Below are 20,362 nucleotides of genomic sequence, written 5' to 3'. Positions count from 1 at the left end.
CCTTACAATTAACCACACTTAACCACACTTAAGAAGTGTGGTTCTTAGCCTTACAATTTCCTGTTCTGCAAGATGGCGAAGATAACACCACACAGAGTTGTGAAGGCTAAGTGAGCTAATACATTGAGCATGCTTAGAACAGCATCTGGCACACAATAGTTCCCAGTAGTGTTGAGCTTTATTTAATAATCATCCTCATAAGAACCCTCTGAGATAAGGTCGGTTCATTTATTCTCTCGAGTGTGTCTATCGAGGGGACGGAGATCAAGAAGACAGACCCGAGGGGCTCCCTCACAGCGCCGTGTGGGAAGAGACAAGGAGAGACACCACACGGCACGGTGGCTTCCAGAGTGCCAGCGAGCAAAGGGTTGTCGCTTCTCCAATTCTGCTGGGGAGGGGCTGGTCCTGCCTTCCAGGTGACGCTCCAGGTGGGTCTGGAAGGTTCGCGCTGCAAAGGCAAGAGGCACTCTTGCTGCCTTCTGCTGATGGGGCTGGCGGACACAGGTTTCTGAGGTCGGCGGACTCAGACTGGTGGGAGGAGGGGCGGGAGCCTGGAGCCAAGTCGCAGGCAGCCTGTCACGCCATGTGGAGGGAGCAGGCCTCTGACCTACAGGCTGGGGGGGCTGCTGCAGTGATCCCGAGCAGGGGGCCTATAGCAGCGGCAGCCCTGGGGGCCGTGGGAAAGGCCACGAGGCAGTGGAGCATGACCAGGTGAGTAGAGAGGGAGAAGGAATAAATCAGGTCCAGCATCGGGGCTCCTCAACTCCCCTGGCACAGGCAACCTGCACATTAACCTCTAGCAACCCCATGGTTATGTAAGTAAACAGAAGGTTACTGACTGTATGTTTTTAAAACTCTGATGTTGACTTCCCAGAGGAGCACAGCCCTAGGACGGTGGAAGAAGCTGGACACGTCAGCTGAACGCGAAGTTAAAAAAAAGACCAGAGCCATGTGTAGGTTGTCTTAAAACCATCAGGTTGTTTATTGGTACGTACACACACTCACACACCCCCGCACATCCACTCCTGACGCACTGGGCCAGTACAGTACTGAGAAGGGAACTGACAAGATACAGCAGGCTGGTGAGAGGGCTTCGGGTCACTGGTGACTCTCCAAATAAAAAATACACGGACTGTGAGGCAAGGGATACACCAAGACAACAGCCTTCCATGACTGAATGGACAAGTTCTCCTGTCCATCACCTCCCTGCAATACCTCCCCAGATGCCCTGAAGAGACCCAGGTACATGGCCAACCATGACAGGGTCAAGTTGTAGAGGAGAAGATGGGGCTGAATCTCCCACTGAGCTAGTCCGTCAAAAGTCCCCTGACACAGTCAGATGGCTTTGCGATCCCCAACTCCACCAATCTTAGGAACCTGGGGTTTCTCCATAATCTTAACATCCATTACCCAAGGATAGGGGCTTTTTCTCTCCACCCAACTCATTTTCTGCTCAAGAACGCCTCCAGCTCCATTTGCAGCAGCCTGACGGACAGGGAGGGCGAAGAACAACCAGGGAGAACAAGGGCAGGTGGGGGGCCTTGCCCACACCTAGGGGAGCCCCCCCAGCCCCGCCCCTGGCAGACCTCTGCTCTGCCGAAAAACAGAAGGCTCTGAGCCCTGGCCTCATCCCAGGCTCCATCACTCCTGCGGGCCAGGGTGCTCTGACCCACTATCCCACCTGTTAGCCGAGCCCCTGCTCAGAACCCAAGTCGATCAGGTTGCAAACCAGCTGCTCGGCCACCTGTAGGTGACGAACTGGCGCCTCTCCAGGAAACATGCTCCAGACACGTGTCCTCTCCTCTCACTTGGATGAAGCCCTGGGTTCCATCAACTCCCCCTGAACTTGGGCCCCAAACATGTCCAGGCATTTTGGCAGGACGAGGAAGCGGATTAAGATGGGTTTCTTGGGAATGACATTCTGACCAAACTAGGACCTGTATCCCCCAGCCCCGGTTGCCACCGTGCTGCGTGAGGGAAGCAATTAAAATGGCGAAAGCTGGGTGGGGCTCAGGAATTTCTGGAGGAGGCAGTCCCTGCACACTGAGAGAGCCCTGAACAAGGACTGGCTGATTTAGGGGCAAGCAGGAGAGTGAAGACCTTCATCGACACTGGATTTCCTGGACCTGGAATATGACTCACTAAAGCAGAAGCTTTATTTTCTTCCTAAGAGATCAGGGGAAGAGAACCCCGGACTACCTTTTTCCCACATCTGATTTGAAGGTCAGTGTATCTTCAATCCACCCACTGGGTATATTCTTAGGGGCTGGATTACTAAAGTGGGACAGAGGAGGACAGCAAGGGAGGGGATGCTGAGCAGAACAGACGGCGCATGGGTAGCTCTCTTCTGTCCCCAGAGCCAGGACCCCACACAACCCCCAGCCCTGCCCCAGCAGCAACTCCACCCTACCACTGGGGTAGGAGGCGTTCCCACCACTCTTTGGACTTAAGGCTACTGCAGGCCATTGGCTCTCTGTCCAGCTGACCTGCCTGCACTTCTTACTGGGTACGAGGGCTGAGAGTTTCCCCATCCTTACCCTTGGCCCAAAGCTCAGAGGCCCATTTTTCTCAGATTCTTCCCCAACTCACATTTGGGATTCATCTTAAGCAAGAGCCTGGAATCACCACCTTAGCCTTCCTCTTCCCCAGCCTCACCATCTGAAGGAGAATGGGGCTTTCTGCTGCCCCTCCCAGCCCCCAAAGAGGTTCTGGAGGCAGGAGCTGCCGCTGTGGAGATAAGGTGGGAAAAGCGGCTAATGCTGGGGGGTGCCCAAACCAGATATCTGACAAGCAGGATGTGCACGGGGACCAGAAGGCCCAATAGCCTGAGCAAGGCAGAGTCCAAAGTGCCGTTTTCTTGGAAGGGCCATCCTCAGCCCTTGGCACGGCATCCTGGTATCTGGTGGAGGTCGCAGTCCAGAACAGGCTGGCTAGGCCCAGAAGAGGGAGGGTGAAGTCACAACCCCTCCTGGGCTACTGCTGTCCTGTCCCTTCTGCAGAATCCCAAGCATGGACAACCTCGAGTCCCAGCCACAGCCACAAGAGACTTACAAAGGACACACGGTGGGACTCAGAGTAGTGGGATGCCGAAGGGGGTGGACGAGTATATTCTGAGATCCAGGGCAACCGGAAAGTCACGACGAGACTAGGAGCCGTGAGAGGACCAGGGAACGAGCAGGAGAGGCCAGGGCCAGCTGAGCCTGTGAAACCCAGCGGGAGGACGCTGGCCCTGGGGGCCGTGGCTAGTCCCGGAAGGCGGAGAGCATGTGTCCATAGAGATAGTGGGAGCGAGCTGAAAGAGAGAGGGAAAGAAAGAGAAAGAGAAAGAGAGAGAGAAGGAGAGAGAGAGAGAGAGAGAGAGAGAGAGATGCATTGCACGGTGAGCTGGGAGTCGTCCCTGGGGGTCTGGGGCGCATGCATGCGCAGCGAGCTTGCAAGCGCCAAGCGCCCCGGCGGCGGCGGCGGCGGCGGCGGCGGCGGGCAGGGCAAGCCGGACGAGTGCGGGCCTGGCAGGTGCACAGCGCGAGAGCGGGGGCCGCCGGCGGCGGGGGGTGGGGGGGGGGGTGTCCGGCCCGGGCCCGGCCCACTTACCCCGCGCCACGGGCACACCCCCGCGAGAGCCGGGGCGGGAGGGGGGTCAGCAGGAGTAGGTCCGAACCGTGGAGGGCTCCAGTCTCTGCGCCCCCGCCGTCCCGGCTGGGAGGAGTCGGCGGCCGCGGGAGAACACAGAGCGGCGGTTAGTGCGCGCGCTCCGGGGGCCCGCCCGCCCGCCGGCCCGGCGGCAGCGTTAGTGCAGCGGCGCCCGCAGACCCCTCCGGCGGCCCGGCACTCACCCTCCGGCGTGATCTTCTTCGGCGGCGCGGGCGGTGGCTGCAGCGGCCCCAGCGTGGCCACGCGGAAGGCGGCCGGGAGCGTCTCGGCCGAGGCGCCGAGCAGGCCGCCGTGGGGGTCCCGCGGCCGGAAGCGCTTCCTCCAGGACGGCGCGCGCCGGAACACCTTGTCCTCGCCCTGCATGGGACACGCGGAGGCCCTCAGTCCCTGCCCGCGGGAAGCGCGCTCGCGGCTGCTTCTAGGGGTGCCACTCCTGTCCCACTGGAAGGCGGGATACGGAGGGGGGGCAAGGTCACCTCCTCTCTCTGGCCCTGTTTTTCCGTCGGTAAAATGAATGGGGGCGAAGTAGCGGCCCCGGGGCATTCAGATTCCTTGTCGCCAGGTAGGGTGGGGTCCTCTCTGGTCAGACCTGGCACCATCCTGCAGTTGAACCGTTTCCCTGCCCAGCCCCGTCATCTCACACTGGGCTGGGGATGCCCACTGACCGTTCACGTTCTCCTAGCCTCGTCCCAGGGGCACCGAGCAGCCCCCACCCAACCCCTCCTGCCTTCCCTCTGGCTGCAGCCCAGGGTGTGCCGGAAACGCACCGGGCCAAGAGTCAGGAGACCTGACTACCATTTTACTAGTTATGTGTCCCTGGGCAAGTTAAGTGACCTCTCTGAGCTTCCATTTCTGTGTCCATAAAATAGGAAGAACATCATCTGCCCTCTTTCTCAGGCTGCCTATCCCTAATGGGATCAAGTGAGAGCATTCTGTGACAGCGATGGGTCAGGTGGATGGCAGATCAGAGGCAGGCTCCCCCAAAGGAGGTGGTGGGCCATCTGTCAGCGGAGTCTCCAAACTATCTCTGCCAAAGGCACCCAGAGCCAAAACACTACAGGATGCCCCTCTGCACAGGCCTCCCCATCCTCCCCGGAAGAGCTCACTTGCACCCTGCTTGGCAGCCATGTCTAATCTCCCCAGCACCACCCCCCCTCCACCTCGACCAAGCCAATCGGTGTTCTCAGAACGGGTATAGGCAGAGAGCTGCAGGAGGAACAAGAGACATTAACCCACCAGTTCTTGCCTCAACCCCTCCCGGCCCCAAGCCCCTTGTTGCTTGTGCTCTGAGGAGGCCAAAGCCTACCACTTCTTGGCACAATGTACCTCTGTCCCAGCACCCATGCTGGTATCAGTTTTTCATGTACTTACGGGATTACAGTAAAACCTTGGATTGAGAGTAACTTGTTCTGCGAGTGTTCTGCAGGATGAGCAAACGTTTGTAATAAATTTTAACTTGATAAACGAGCGATGTCTTGTGATATAGTTCGTGACACTGAAGGTCACATGATCACAACCGAGCCAATGGTTCTTGAAATTTGCCTTGATATACAAGTGCTTTGGATTACAAGCATGTTTCCAGAACAAATTCTGCTTGAAAACCAAGGTTTTACTGTATTTCATTAACCACCCCCTTCTCTCTCCTTCTTCCACTCCCCTCCCTCAACTCTCTCCCTCTCACTTTCAAATTCTGTCCTCCATGGGACAGACACCATCATCTTTTTAGTTCCAACCAATGTATCCCCAGCCCCAGAGTAGTGCTCAGGAACACTGTAGGCACTCAATAAATATTTGTTAAATGAATGGATGGCAGCTGGCTTCCTATGTAGGCATCCTATCCCTGAATTCATCAGGAACTTTCCTCATTATTTCTGTCTGACCCATGATCCTACCCTTAATCTAGCCCAGGGTGGTTTCCCTTTCTCTCTCTCTTTCTCTCTCTCGATTTCTACCTTCAGCCAGCGCTAAGACTTGTTTCTGTATCACTTCTGTATCCCCTAAAAGATGTTCTTCCTGTTCCTCTCCTCTTTTTCCTTAAGTCCTTCTCTCCATGTAGGGGGAGACTTGGATGCAGCCCTCCAGGGCCTTGAAGCTTGAGAGGGGAAACTGAGAACCAGAACTGACAGAGGAAACAAGAGGCAGCTCAAGGTTGCTGATGCGGTGCTAGATGCCTAGACAGAAAGCAGTCTCCCTGGATCTCTGACCTCCCCTGTGCCCACCACCACCAAATCCCACCTCAAGCTTAATTCCTCATCAGTCAGAGGGGGATGATAACCTGCCCCACATGATGATTGTTAGCATAAAATGAGTTGTCTGTCACCAGTATACCCCTGTGCCTAGGCCAATGCCTGGCCCAGAGGAGGCCTTCAAAGAATATTTTTATAAGGATTGAAGGAATACACAGCTTTCTAATTAGGAAGCACCGCGCTAAGATATACAGGAGTCATTTTTCTAAACAGCATCAAAGAAAGCTAAGATCCTCGGCAGGTGGGGAATAAAAGAAGGGTCCACATGGCAGGGGCATTGGAAAAATTAAGATCTCTGAGGGTGGGGACAGCTGGTGGGGTCTGGCAATTTATCTCCTTGACGGGAATACATACACACGTACACATATGTGTGTGTAAGTGTGTGTGTGATTATATATATATATATATATATATATATATATATATATGTGTGTGTGTGTGTGTGTATAAATAACACACTCCATATTTCAAGGCACCTCCGTGAAGAACACACCCCTCCACAAATTCCGTGTATGCCTGAGCGTGTCCTATCTACCGAAGCAGAGCAGTCATTCCACAAAGGTGGATTTTAGCCCTGGCCAACCCAACTAAGAAAGACTAATTGATAAGGAGGTGACACTAAGGGTGTCCCAAAAAAGGAGGCCCGCTAGTCCAAACAGAGGCATTGGTCGGGGAAGGGATGTGTAGAAAGGGAAGCTACACAGACAACGGAGATCAGAAGAACTAGATTTGACTGAAGATGGAGAAGCTAAAAATAAATAATCTGGGCTCCTTTTTAACTTGTTTGGAGCCAGGGCAGCCAAGCCTGACCTGACAGGCAAAAGCAGGGAAGGTTGGTGATCAAAAGTAGGGAAGAAGGCGGGAAGGAGGAAGGGGGAAGAAGAGAGGAGGGCTGGGGAGGGGGCTGCACCCTCAGGAAACAGGTAACCCTTTGGTAGGCATCTCCAATGGGGGCATTAGAGCTCAGGCCATGCAGGTCTTCCTGGACACAGTCCAGCCTAAATGCAAGGGAAAGGCCTGACAAAACCCAGGGGAAAAGGCTGTGTTTTCATCGAACATGGGGGCCAAGAAAAGAGAACCTTAACTTGATATGAAGGTAACTCAAGAGTAAAACTGGAGAGGAAGCAGTGATGATATACGTCTGAGCCAGTGAGTCAAACTGCCCTGTGGAACAAGCGAGCGAGCCTGTCGTTTAAGGACCTCAGCATAACGCCTGCCTCCAAACAACCACACTATGACAGGATGGGCATCCTAATAAGCAGGCCGGAGTCACGCTCTGCCAATAGCACTGAGAGATGGTATCTGAGAAATGGAAGAAAAAGGTATGATCCCAAGGAGATGGCCTTCGGGGGAACCTCTGATCCTGTGTGGTTAGGACAGCGGCAGGGCACAGAGTTGGAAGATGCTAGAAGTATAACATATAGGAGCCTTTAGTTTTTGTACAAGGAGTTTCGTGGAGACTTCTCCAGGCCTACTGCTAGGCCTCGCTCTTTTGCCCCTCTCCCCCAATTCCCTGACATCATCGCCATCCCCTCTGGCTCTTCTCCCTTTGACCACCCCACCAATCATCGGCCCAAGGAAAGCACAACTCATGAACTCCAACCCAACCAACCAACCATGGCCAAATCCCAAAGGCCCCTAATTCACAGCCAAGTACTCACATCATCCAGTTTCCGGTCTGTGCCCAAGGCCAACAGGTTGTTGAACTCTCTTTCCATCACCTGGCGAGCCTGGAGTCCACAGGGTGAAAGAGGAAGAGGTGGGAGGGGTATAGTCAATGACTTGTATGTCATCTTGCTTCTGTTTCATAGGGGCCCATACACAGAGATAGGGCTTTCAGTGCATTTAACCCGTGAGCCCTGATGCTGTTTCAAGCAAACTTCAGGGTCCTCTTGGAAGTGAAACTGTAAACCTTAGGATTCTTTCATATGGAGCACATTAGAAAACTGTAATTTTGTACAAAGTAGGACCACAGAACACGTGGATCACAGGGTTCCCTTAAGTGGGGTGGGGGGGAACCCCATATTGTGTCTGTAAAGGAAAATCAGGCCTTACTACCTTTCTGAAGGGATAAATGAGCATGTAGACCATGGATAATAAGGATTTAATTTAGATTAAAGAAACGTATTTCATAAGGCTCCACATCAAAACTTTAAATTAGGAGGACGGCTGAGTCACAGATCTCCATGGCCCTTGGGCTGACGGTGCATACAGGCCTTCACTAAGCCTCCCAGGAGCCTAACTCAGCAGGAGATTTGGGAAACGCCAGAAACAACAAAGTTTGCAGAACTGCCACCAGATATTTTTAACCATTGTTGAGGAAGAATTCCATGTTGGGTCAGCCCCCACTTCCTCTCATAGCTGAGCTAAATGGAAGAGTCAGGAAAACCAGAAAGGTTAGCACGCACCAGAGATGTCTCCGGCCGCTCTTTACAAATGCACTGCGAGCCACAAAACCCAGACACATTTAGAGACAGGAGACAAACAAACGATAGAGAAGAACAAGCCCATTTCCAGGTGAGAAATGCTAACCACGGAGGTTCGTAAGGACTGTCTCTGTCAGTATTGAGAAGGTAATATTCTCATAAGTGACAGCAAAGGAGAAGCCTAATACACTTCCAAGTATCCAGACGACACCGCTCCTCTGGGTAGGGAAAGGTGACGATGACACTTACAAACTTCAGAAACCCGTCCCAGAGCTGTGAGAGCAGGTGAGAACGCAGATGAGGTTGGAGGTGGGCACGTACAGAAAAACTGTGTAGGGGGGTAGGGGAATCCCAGCTCTTCTTAGAGAACAGGGGATCTGTCCTCTCCGTTCTGACCGGTCGGGGGGGGGGGGGTAGGGGGGAGAGGGGGTCACTGCCGAGAGCCTATGGGACACACTGGCCGTGTGCTGCCAACATCCCCAAGAGGCCAACACAACACCCGGCATTACAAGACCACACAGCCCCACCCTCGCACGAGCCAAAACGCATCTGCTCCCGGAATAGCTTGTGCGACTCCAGTGGCTGAATTTCAAGAGGCCTGACAGCTGCAACCAGTCCAGACAGGGGCAGCTAAAACGATCAGGGCATGGAGGCAAGTCTATATGAGGAAAGCCTAAAAGAATTAAGATCACTCCGTCTGGAGAGACAAAGGCCTGAGCCCCGAGGCAACACAATCAGAGTTTATGAAATCACAAAAGGTGAGCACGGGCCAAATACACGTAGCCTCACCAAACCTAGTAAATGAGGATGAGGCAGTTCCCTTCCCCAGGGGGAGCCTGACTGGGGCACAATTTGGGACAAATAAAATCAGGAAGTACTAAACACAACAGGTAGTACTTCCTGGAGTCCTTTACCCACAGGAAGCTAGAAAGGCCAAACATATAAATAGGTCCAAGAGAGTTTAGATATCGTCTTGGATGAGAGCTCCATAACAATTGTGAAATGTAATTTAAGGAGATGTCTAATCATTTGAGCTGCTGACAGGGAGACAACGGCCTGGTGCAGAGAGGCTCTGGGCTGTGTTATTTGGTATATTTAGCTTTCTCAAGCCTGGGAGCCCAGGGCAGATCTCTGGGGTAGGAGACAAAGGAGATGGGGGGAGGGGGGGCTCTCTGATCCCTTCAGGCCCCCAGGCCTTTTCTCCTCTAAGAAGAGTCAGGTCAGAAAAGCAGAGTGAGGAAAAACAAAGCGTCACTGGGTGTTGTACACGAGCGATGAATCAATGGGAATCTAACCCCAAAACCAAGAGCATACCGTATATACACTGTATGTTCGCCAACTTGACGATAAATTATATGAAAAATAAATAAATAAGTAAACAGACAGATTAATTAATTAATTAATTAATTAATTAAAAAACAAAGTGTCAAATGCAAAGATGGGGTTGGGAGAGGATTAACACCGTGTTCTGGGCCTGGGCTAGATGTGCCCTGTATGTGAAGGAAGTTTGCTCCCTAGGTGGCCTGGTTATGCACAGGGACCACTTGGAGGTGTGAGGACGTTGTGATCCCCTCCGAGACAGGCTCCAGAACAGTCACCCAACAAATCTGTAAACCTGTGTGTGTGAGCAGGAGAGTCGGCGGAGGGGGAGCCTGAGATCAAGACTGACTGATGACAAGGATGCCCACCTGGGTGTTCTGTGTGGGAATCTGGAGGACCAGGGCCAGCGTGTTGTGGTCAAAGTTCTCATCCAGGGCCAGCAGGGCACCATGCACACCGCTCTCCTGCAGATTTCCTGCATAATCCCGGAGCCCAATGGACTGGACCCAGTGAACCACCTGGTCGTTGGTCCAGACCAGCACATCTGGAGGGAGGGGCAAGAAAACGGGTTAGGAAGAGACAGTAGGTTTGGCCACACCCCCTCCAGGGACAGAAACTGGCTTCCCTGGACCCAGAGCTCCAGTCTACCCTGCTTTCTGTCTTCTGTCTGTCCTCCCTGGCACCTGGGCTCCTAGAGAACCAGCACCACCTCCCTCCATCCCTGCCAGCTTGTAGGACTCAAGGGTCAGGCCAGCAGGCTCCTGACTTTTTCCCCAGAGCCCTTGGCCAGGCCATCCCCTACCCCCAGGCTGGAATGGTCCTCTTAAATCTAAGACTTGTCTCTCTTTCCTGCCCAATGCCACCCAGATCAACACAGTCCATGAGCATTTTCCCAGGCCAGTCCATAGCACTGTCCGAGGGGATTCACTGCATGTGTCCAGTCGGTGGCCATTGTCAGGGGGTAGGGTGGGGTTACAGGTGACCGGGCAGGGCTATTTCTTCTCCACCAGATGACAACGTCCTTTGGGCATGGACTAGGTCTCCCTCATCACCTGAGCTTCCCTCAGGTTTGGAGGCTCCCTAAGGTACAGAATGCCTCTTCTCCCCCCATTCGCCCAGGGCAGGGGACAGGAGGCAGGCATCTGCTCCCCCAAGGCTGCTCCCATGCCTTTCAGAGGAGGCACGCTGAGCCTGCTAAGCTTACCCTTGATCTCATGCTGGCTTTCCTCCCGTCTTTTCTCCAGCTCCTTTCGGTCATAATTCAGCCTCTTCAGACACATGATGCCATACTGAAGACTGGTTCTGCAGGTACATAGCCCCCGCTGAGCCAGAGCCTCAGGGGGGCCACATTCCTGCCACATCTGTCCTACATCCAGCACTGGCCCTAGCATGTTCAGGCCTGTGTCTTCCAGCATAAAGAGCACCCCGGCCCACTCATGCTCCTCTTTTTCCCAGGGCTTGTGTGTGATCCAGCCCAAGACTACTTTCCCTCCTCTGCCTACCCTATGTCCTCCCTCTTGGCCAGGGTGTGGGCCTGATGGAAGGAAAGTTCTCTCAAAGAAGCAACATTCCCCCCCCCCCACACCGCTCCCACCCCAGGCACTGGAATGACCCTACAGATATCTGACCCATAAAAATAGGACCCTACAGAAAGATCCCTACAAATATTTCTTTGTATCCCCATTTCGCTCAGAGTCCTTACAATGACCTACACGTGCTACATGACGTGCCCCTGTACAGTGACATCTCTGTTCTTCCTCAAACACAGCAGGCATGCTTGGCCTCTGTGCCTCAGGGCCTTTGCCCTGGCTGTTCCCTCCACCTGGAACACTCTTGCCCCGATCTGCTGCGTGGCTCACCCCGTCTCCTCGAAGTCTTTGCTCAAGTGTCATCTTCTCAATTCAATGGTCACCCTGTCCACCTGATTTAAAACTGCACCACCACCATCACTACCCCCAGCCCGTATTCCCAACACCCCCCCCCTTATCCTGGTCTAACCTTGGTCTATTTTTTTTCCTAGCAGTTTTTATCTATTAACGTACTTTATATACAATACACGTATGGTTCTTTGTCCCTCCCAGTTAGCATGTAAACTCCACAAGGGCAACCCTGTTTTGTTCACTGATATTTCTCAAACCCCTAGAATAGCATCTGGCACTTAGTAAACACCATAAATGCTTAACGAATGGAATGAAATGGTTCATGGAAAGTACTAAAAGTCCTTAAACAGTACCGGGTGCATAGTAAGCATTCAATAAATAATAACTAAACCAGACCAAGAACCATTGAGTCTGCAGGTTAGAAGGGACCCTCCAGGCCACTGGTCCAAGCTCCTATATCATGCAGGTGTCACCTGTGTACCATCCTTCTGCATAGTATGAACACCTGGGCCCAACACCTCTGACGACAGGGAACTCACTACCTCCTGAGGTAGCTCCTTCCACCGTGGGCAGCTTCTATCATAAGGTCCTTCCTTAACTTGAACACTGCTTGTCATGCAGCCTCTCTGGGTTTTGTCGCCTATCAAACGGAGGAACAGACGTTCCCTCCAAACTCTATTTTGTGGCCATTGCTTTGTGAAATTAAACTATGCTGCTGGCTCCTTTCTTCTCTCTCCCTTCAGCTATACCCAGGCAGCCCTGGGGCCTCGAACAATCCCTCACAGCTCCAAGACACCACTTGTAGGACTTCTTTTCTGGCCCAAGGCACTTGGTCATTGCTCAAGCCACTGGTTTAAGCCTGGGTCCACTGGAGGGGGCAGGAGCACACACACGTCCTAACTAGAAATGCCTTTTGTCTCCTTCCAGTCCCACTTGCTATAATTTTCAGTCCAGTTCCCAGGACTTTCAAAGTTGTTTCACAGAAGAGCAAAAATCTAAAGTCGGATCAGCCTGGGTTTGAATGCAGCTCTGCCACTCCCCAGCCTGGTGGCCCTCAGCACATGTGAGATGAGGTCACACCTCTCCGGCCAGGCTGCCGTGAGCCTCACAGGTGATTGTGCGTGGAAGGGCTTAGCCCAGCCCCTGGAACGTCCAGGCACTCAGCAATGGTACCACCACTGGGAGAACATTACTGATGCCGTGTGGGCCGGTTCTCCTCAGGACAGCCGCTTCTCTAGAAAAGCTGCTCACTAGGACACCATGCTTCCAGGGAAAAGCACTCAGAGTTAGGTGTGAAGAAGGAAGGATATTGGCCCCATCCTGTATCCACCTGGCTGAGTGACCTGGTGATACTCCACCTCTATTGGGCTTGTTTTCCTCATTAAAAGGAGGGTTTTTAAATATCTTTTTCTCATCATAATAAGGATGATTCAAAGTAATTTCTTAAAGATGTAAGAACACGCTTTACGGAAGGTTAAGTGGAATAAATGCAGGTATACACAAAGTTGAAGTAAAGGGCGTGGAAATGCTTTAGGAACCCTTGAAGCACTCGAGATGTGAAGCTGAATCTGGAAGCATGAATGCAGGCCGAGGCTCTCCTGGGGCCTGGGCAGAGGGTCCCCAGGAGGACCTCCATAGTGCTGGGTGGGGCCAAGCAGACTGATCCTCCAGCAGCCCAGGGACATCCCAGCTGGCAGGCCAGTGGCCCTTCTCTCCACAGCCCTGTCAGTCATTGACAAGGGGACAGGTGCAGCCAGGCCTGGCAGCCTCCCGGACCCACTGAGACAGAAGATTCCCTTTCAGCCCTGAGAAGGGGTGGGGGGATGGTGAGGGAGGTCACAGTAGAGAGTTCTAGCATCAAAGGCTCTGCAGCATGGTGGCAAGAAGGCTGGACTCAGTGTCAGGAGACATGCACTCAGCTGTCATGCCTGATGCTCCTTCCTGTGCCTCAGTTTCCTCACCCACAAAATAGGGAGGCTAACTAGATCCCTTATGCATTTAACCTTCCATGGTTTAGGAGTCAGAGAGACCAAGGGACATCCAAGGAGCCCCATGAGAAGCTAGTAAAGCCACATGCCCCCAGCTCCAGCGTTCGTCCCATTACCCTCTCATTCGCCTGGGTTGGAACGCCAGCTGAGCCACTTTCCAGCTGCGTGGCACTCAGAACATGTGAGATGGGGTCACACCTCTCCTGCGGGGTGGCGTAGGCATTAATTAATGGTAAAAGACCAAGAACCTGGCTCAAACAGCGACCTGTGTGATTTGAAGCTAGACGTTAAAAGGACTCCCTAACTACTGTCGACCCCTGGAACATCAGCACCCACCTTGCTCCCCACCCCAAGTGCCTACTGGGGTCAAGCACGCATCACTATGTGATGAGTGAAGCAGGACCTGGAGACTACGCCTACCTGTCTCAGAAGGGCTGTCCCCATGCTGGAACGTGTCAACACATCTTCCAATTTTTTTTTTAAGAGAAGCCAGACATCCAGAATTTTGTGTAAAATCTCCTAGTGTTTGAATACTGGCAACTAAACTCATAATCTTTAAAATACCGTGTCAGCCAAACAAAACACATCTGTGGGCCAAATGCTGCCCACGGGCTGCCAGTTGGAGACCTCCACCGCAGACGCTTTTGAACAGAAGACCTTGTCCGTGAGGAGGAGGAGAGAACTGGATGGCATCCTGTACAAAAGGGCGTGGGCTGAGCTGAGAAGCTCAGACCTGGGAGGCAGGCAGGACAAGGGCTCAGAAAGACCCTTCCTCTTAGACACCCAAGCTGGACACTGGTTTCAGCTGGAGCCTCCCCAGGGTAAACAGAGAGAACTCGGCAAGCCCGAAGAAATGAAATTCACACCTCGGAGGGGAAATCTCCCGGAAAGTGAAGCGAAGGAAAAATGACTTTCTGTGTCTTAAGGGCGGGCGGTGAGAGGGCAGAACCCTCCCTCAAGCTGCAGGACGAGACAAGGACCCGGCTTTCGCAAGGGGGAGACCTGCGGGCGCCCGGACAGGCCGCTTGGAGGCACGTGCGTTGCGGGAGACAGACCCCCGGGGCTGGGGGAGACCCGTGAGGGGCTCCAGCCTTGCTCACCGGTGGAAGCTGTCCACCATCTTCAGGTGGACCCGCAGGTCCTTCTTGGTGAGGTGGTCCAGCATGCGAGCATCCACCAGGCACTCCATGAAGTAGCTGCGGTACTGGGGGAGCCCCAGGCTGGGGAGCCATTCGTTCCCAATCCACTCGTGGTTCATGTCCCCATAGGCCAGGGTCTGGGGGAACAAGGTAGAGGAGCTATAGGGGAGGAAGGCAGTGCTAGCGAGCCGCGGCTGGCGTATCTGCTCGAGAGGAACGTCACTCCATCCTCCACGGCGGGTTATTTTCGCTAAGAAGCTGGGCGTGGTAGGAGGTGGGGGGTTTAAATGGAACTTTGTAAGATCTCAGAATGATACGGTTCCCTTCGTGGATCACTTATCTACACTAATGAACAGAAGCACCTATCCAGGCAGCAGATAATATGAAGTCCTTCCTGTCGACCCAGGAATGCATTTGCGGTATTGTGTGGCAGACCTGCCTTCCTGCTGCTCGGTCAGCCTCAAGCCCACTGCGCCCAGGGGACAGGCCAAGTTACAGAGGACCCGCAGAACAGCAAGAAAAGAGCCAATGTCACTTGGGAAACTGGCTCACGCATCTACAGGGGAGTTAGGTACGGACTCACGACGTCAAAAGCTACAGGCTGATGAATAGCGTCTGAACAGCCAGCACTCAGTTCTCTGAGGCCTGGTGTCCACTCCAGGAATTCTCCAGAGCCCCTGTTTCCCAAGCACCCTCCACGCCCCCGTGACCCTCCCCACCTTCTCCGGTTGTCACCTCCCGCCAACAGCAGGGACTTCCCTGACCACCTATCCTTAGAGAGACTGGGTGAACAGCAATCCTCCATCATGGTTTCCTTACCCTACTTGATTTTTTTAGGCTGAAAAACTTATCTTTGAAAATGAAACCGTTATACACACAAAAATAAATGTAGCAAACGTTCACCGTTAAGCATAAATAAATGAAGTTAACATTGATGGACAACACCAACCAGCTGTGTCCGCCTTACGCTCTCCTTCCCCGTCCTGTCCCCTGCCGCCCGTCTAGAGGTAACTGCCCGTCTAGAGTTTTCTATCATTCCCTTGCTTGAAAAACATTTTTTTACAGTCCTTATAATCACCAATGCATATTTCTCTAAGAAACGTATTATTAAGTTTGCTTGTTTTTGAGTTTTAGTATAAAATTCTGTGACTCTTTTGGGACTTAAGACTTTTCACTTGACGTCGTATTTCTAAAATTCATCCATCTCCCCTGCTGTTTTACTGGGTGAATGTACACGACGATCTATCCAGGCCCCGGTTTCTGGCTCTCCCTGTGCGGTTTCACGGCACGTGGATCCGTGTGACACAGCGCTCACTGATGGGTTTATGCGCTTAGGGTCCATCTCTCTCCTAGAATATAAGTTCTGTGGGGCTTAGTTTGTCCACTTCTGTATCCAGAGAGCTTAGAAAGGCCCCTGATACCTAGCGGCTGCTTAATAAATATTTGCCCACTGAGTGAATGAGTAAAAGGCCTTTGCCCAGCTCACGGCTGTGCCCTCTGAAAGGGATGGGGTGAGGAAAAGGGTTGGTACCAATCTCAGTCTCATGGTTCCTGGGAAGAGAGGGGAAGATGCAGGCATGCTGGGGGCCTCCAAGGCTCCCCACCTGCCATCCTGAGAAACCAGAAGCTAGAGAGCAATGAGGAGGGAGGGTGCTTTAGCGGCAGGAGAAAACCTGTCCAGGGCTTTTCATGCGAAGAGGGACATAAATAGACTGGGACTCAGGGCGTCCTGTCGGGCAGACAGCCTGTTGGGAAAAAATCTGTCCTGAACTCCTGGGAGGTGGCTCTGGACAGGGAAGGGGGTCTTACCTGAGCCCAGCTGCCCTCCTCACTGTCCTAGCGGGAACGATGTGCAGCGTGTCAGGGGAAACAGGCAAAGTCAAGAAACCCGGAAGCGTCCACCCCAGGCCCCATCGAGAAGAGGGAGCAGACGCACCAGTGGCTAGGAGGGTGACTAGGGAGAGCTTGTTGGGAGGACCAAGTGAGAACACAAGGCTGGCACATGTGCCTGTATTTGCAGTGAGGGGGGAGCGAATGTGTGTGTGGCAAAAACACGTTTCCACACCTCCCCAGCTTGGCTCGCAGCCCCGCAAGGGGCCAGGCTCTCCCACTCCCCGTCCCTCCACCAAGGATCAGCACAAGGGAAAGGACTCCGGCTTCAGGCCCACAGCAGGGCAGACCGCTCCCATGGCCAGCTCTTCCCCACTGGCCTTGGAGACCCCCCCAGAGATGGATCCCCCCACACATGCCAACTGTTCCCATTCCCACCTCTTTCTCCCAACCCGCCACCCTGAGAATAGAACCCGACATACATCAGGGATACCAATCTCGTATTAGATCGACCACAACCCCCTCTGACTCCCCAAACCTTCCCCTCATCCTCATGGGGGTCATCAGCCCTCAGTCCAGGCCCAGGGCCCAGGGCCAGACTCACTGTTTTAGTGGGTGTTGCCAGAGTTTCCATCTCTTCATGGGTGACCCAGACATTTCCGGAAGACTGCAGGCAGAGAGGAAACCTAGCTGGTCCCACGTGTGGGTCCCCGAGATCCCCTTGAGGCCGGGAACCCCAAGGGCAAGGACACACATCCCTTCCCCTGAGTCCTCCCACAGGCCCAGCCCCGAGCCCTGCATACTGTCTGGCTCAGAGCAACTCCCTCTATGACTGTATCCGCACTGCTCGACACAGTGTCTGGGACCAAGAAATGCTCAACGAATGTTTCCTGAAGGAATATGAATGAATGGGGCAGATCTGGAAAGCCGGCTGATGCCAATCGAAGAGACAGCTAGTATTAGCCTGAGGGTCCATGGAGTAGTCTGTGTTCTTGTGGAGAGGTTGGAGGACCAGGACAGAATTCACAAATGCCTATCCCCTCTGCCTCCCTGAATCTGGCAACAACACAGAACCCCAGAAGCCCTGTCCTGGAAACTCTGCCCGGAGATGTGCAGTTGTTGGCACAGTAGGGCAGAGAACCAGGCTGCTGGGATCCTCCTGGAATCAACGTCAGCCCCTCCTGGAGACCAGGTGGAGCCCTGAGGGGACTGGAAGGAAGGGGCAGGAATCAAGTTACTAGCTTCCCAAAGACCAACGGGAAACTTTCCAAATGCTACTCCAGGGCTGTCCAAAAACGTCCTGGGTGAGGGAGAGGCCACTCACAGTCCTGGAGGTGGGCGGGGCGGAGGGGCTGGTCAGCGACACCATCTCCTGGATGGCCAGCCGGAGCTTGAGCCGGTGCAGGGCATTGCTGATGCCAATCTCCCGTTGGATCTCTGTGTCCGACAGGGCCGACATGATGGCACCGCTCTTGACGTTGGCCCGGCAGGCGGCCACGTACCAAGCAGGCATCCCCACCCAGAGCTGCAGATATGGGCACAGGGGGTAAATTCAGCTCCTTCCCCCAAGATCTGGGCCCTGCTGCCACGAGCTTGACCATACCAAGGGGGTAGGGCCAGGCCTCCTCCGCGGACTCAAAAGAGCAAACGCAGAGCAGAAGAACTTAGAAACGTGGAGATGACCATCACCAAATGCCTCTCTTCCCCATTTTACAGATGGAAAATCTGAGGCCTGAGAATGTGAGGAGATTTTCCCAACATCGTATGGGTGATTAGCTCCTGGGGACGGCCTATGGGAAGAGTCAAATTGCCTGTGGAAGCCTATGGCTCGGTGACCCTTAGCGCCCCTTGTCCAAACCCACCTACCTGTGAGGCAACAGCAGTTAAGTGGCATCAGTTCTGCCCTCCAAGGTAACTGGAAGGGAGCGGGGCTAAATTCTAGGTGTGGCACATGTGCACTTGGCAGGGGAGAGACGGGATGGGAAAATTCTAGGGACACCACCCCTCTACCTACAGAGGAATCCTTGTCCCACCCCACGTACCCTTCCCACCGGTCCTCTGAGTAGACTTCCTTTGCCCAGACTTACCTCCAGCCAGGAGACCACAGTAGGGCCATCCCACTGGGCAAAGGGCATTCCTTTCCTGCGGGCATCTTCAAGCAGCTGGTGTCTTGTGGGAAGAGGAAGAAGAGACTCACTAGTCTTTCCCTCTCAACCATGCTTACTCCTGAGACCATGGCTGTGCTGAGTGGGACTTCCACAACCCTACTCCCCACCACTGGACTGTCATCCCGGCTCCATGCCTGAAGCAGTATGATGCCAAGACACAGGGGGAGGAAGTCCCCTCCATCCCCACATGGCAAGGGGAGGCTCTTCCTTGTTTGCACAGGGCCTGACCCACAGGCATTGCGGTCTGCTCTGCAAGAGACCCACAGGCCCAGGGTCACTCTCCCACTCCCCCCCCCCCCCCATCCTCCTTCTCCGGGCGGGTTGTCCTAAGAACCACCTCCCAGCCCCTGATGTGCCCGTGTGGACCAGGCCAACTCAGTTCAGAAAGGGCCTTGCCACGCTCTGGCTGTCTGGGCTCAGTCCCATGACAGGCCAAGTGGGTGAAGGGTTGGGTGCCATCCTGGCAGAACCTGGCCTGTGGCTCTTACTTCTTCTTCAGCCGCCGGTCCTTCTCTGCCTGGGTCCCCAGCTTGGCAGGCACCATGGGCTCCTGCAGACCAAGCTCGGAGTCTGTCAGCATAACTGGAAGGGAAGATGTGGCATGTCAGCCAGTCCCTCTCCTTCTCCTCCCTTGGCCTGGGCCAGGATTGGGGAGCACACCAGCAGATGTATAACAACCTCAGTGTATAACAACCCCGGAGGCCTGATGGGACCATCCACTATTCCTGGAGCCTCTGCCCAATGTCCCTACATCCAGGCAGCCCCACAGTGGCCATCAAATAGGTCACCCAGCCCAGACAGTCTGCCCTGGGAGCCTCAGCCCTGGAGGTGTTTTCCAGCCCAATGGACTGAAGTTGCCACACCCTTACACCAGCAAAATCCTAGACAGAACTTATCCCTCCTCCAAACCGAGGTGCAAAGGAAATCCCGAGAGCCACCCATGAGGCGGGCTACGGGCTCAGAGGATTAGCCTCATCTAGTTGGGGCGGGGAAATGGGCACACTAAGAGATGTGCCTCTCGGCCTCTTTCTCAGGGGCACACTTGCACAAACCACAAAGGGGAACATTCCAGCTCTGTCTTCTTCTATAAGGATCTCCTGAACAGATGCCAAAACCCACAGAGTTCACGGCGGGGGCAACATCTTAGAATTCATGAAGTTCTGGTCACTCCATGCAGCACAGATAGCAGTAGGTGTGGATAATCCAGAAAACGAGGTGAGATGCTGTCTTAGATGCCACTGGGGCACGGGGAGCGTAGAAAACCATGAGACTTCGCACAGATCAGACTTTCTTGGCTCCCTCCCAGCCCCATCTGTGGTCAGCTCCACGACTCCCTGCACCCCTGTGGGCTGGGGGCAGGGTGCTCCACCTCAATACCCTCCCAGGGGACAGGTGCCCACCTTTCCTCCTCCTCCTCCTCCTCCTCCTCCTCCTCCTCCTCCTCCTCCTTCTCCTCCTCCTCCTCCTCCTCACCCAGCTAGCTATGTTCTGATTCACACCATGTTCTGATTCACACCTTCCCTGAGGTGCAAGGTCTAATTATGCCTTTGGGTTCAAAGGTTCCTTTCTTCTAGTTGATCAGGTCCCCCTGCGGCGCAATTGTCAATGCTCCCGTGGCCTTGGGGGAACTTCTCAAGGCCCTTATGAGTTGGCCCCAGCCTAGGATCCAAAGCCATCTCCTCCACTCCTCCCACCCCTTTCTTCCCACTTTGAA

The 20,362-nt window shown here is 54.0% G+C and overlaps 1 protein-coding gene across 9 annotated transcripts in view; it reads right to left on the bottom strand.

The window, feature by feature from the left end:
• Positions 1 to 954: 954 nt before the first annotated feature.
• PPFIA4 (PTPRF interacting protein alpha 4) overlaps positions 955 to 20,362 on the bottom strand; it is a 51,060-nt gene continuing 31,652 nt past the window's right edge. For 5 of the 9 annotated variants that reach the window (XM_058700138.1, XM_058700146.1, XM_058700143.1 and 2 more), the window contains 12 exons: positions 19,137 to 19,230; positions 18,568 to 18,649; positions 17,805 to 18,005; positions 17,085 to 17,147; positions 16,460 to 16,486; positions 14,612 to 14,787; positions 10,848 to 10,945; positions 10,012 to 10,187; positions 7,559 to 7,627; positions 3,834 to 4,008; positions 3,592 to 3,696; positions 955 to 3,292 (listed from right to left, as the gene is read on the bottom strand). In XM_058700138.1, coding sequence (XP_058556121.1) covers positions 3,638 to 3,696; positions 3,834 to 4,008; positions 7,559 to 7,627; positions 10,012 to 10,187; positions 10,848 to 10,945; positions 14,612 to 14,787; positions 16,460 to 16,486; positions 17,085 to 17,147; positions 17,805 to 18,005; positions 18,568 to 18,649; positions 19,137 to 19,230 — 1,220 coding nt within the window. In that variant the 3' untranslated portion in view covers positions 955 to 3,292; positions 3,592 to 3,637. The remainder of the gene's footprint in view (positions 3,293 to 3,591; positions 3,697 to 3,833; positions 4,009 to 7,558; positions 7,628 to 10,011; positions 10,188 to 10,847; positions 10,946 to 14,611; positions 14,788 to 16,459; positions 16,487 to 17,084; positions 17,148 to 17,804; positions 18,006 to 18,567; positions 18,650 to 19,136; positions 19,231 to 20,362) is intronic. The other 4 variants (XM_058700141.1, XM_058700145.1, XM_058700142.1 and 1 more) reach the window with 3 other exon arrangements.

Source organism: Neofelis nebulosa, chromosome 15, assembly GCF_028018385.1.
Source record: "Neofelis nebulosa isolate mNeoNeb1 chromosome 15, mNeoNeb1.pri, whole genome shotgun sequence".
NCBI classification, from domain to species: domain Eukaryota; kingdom Metazoa; phylum Chordata; class Mammalia; order Carnivora; family Felidae; genus Neofelis; species Neofelis nebulosa.
This window is presented reverse-complemented; position numbering and strand designations above follow the sequence as displayed.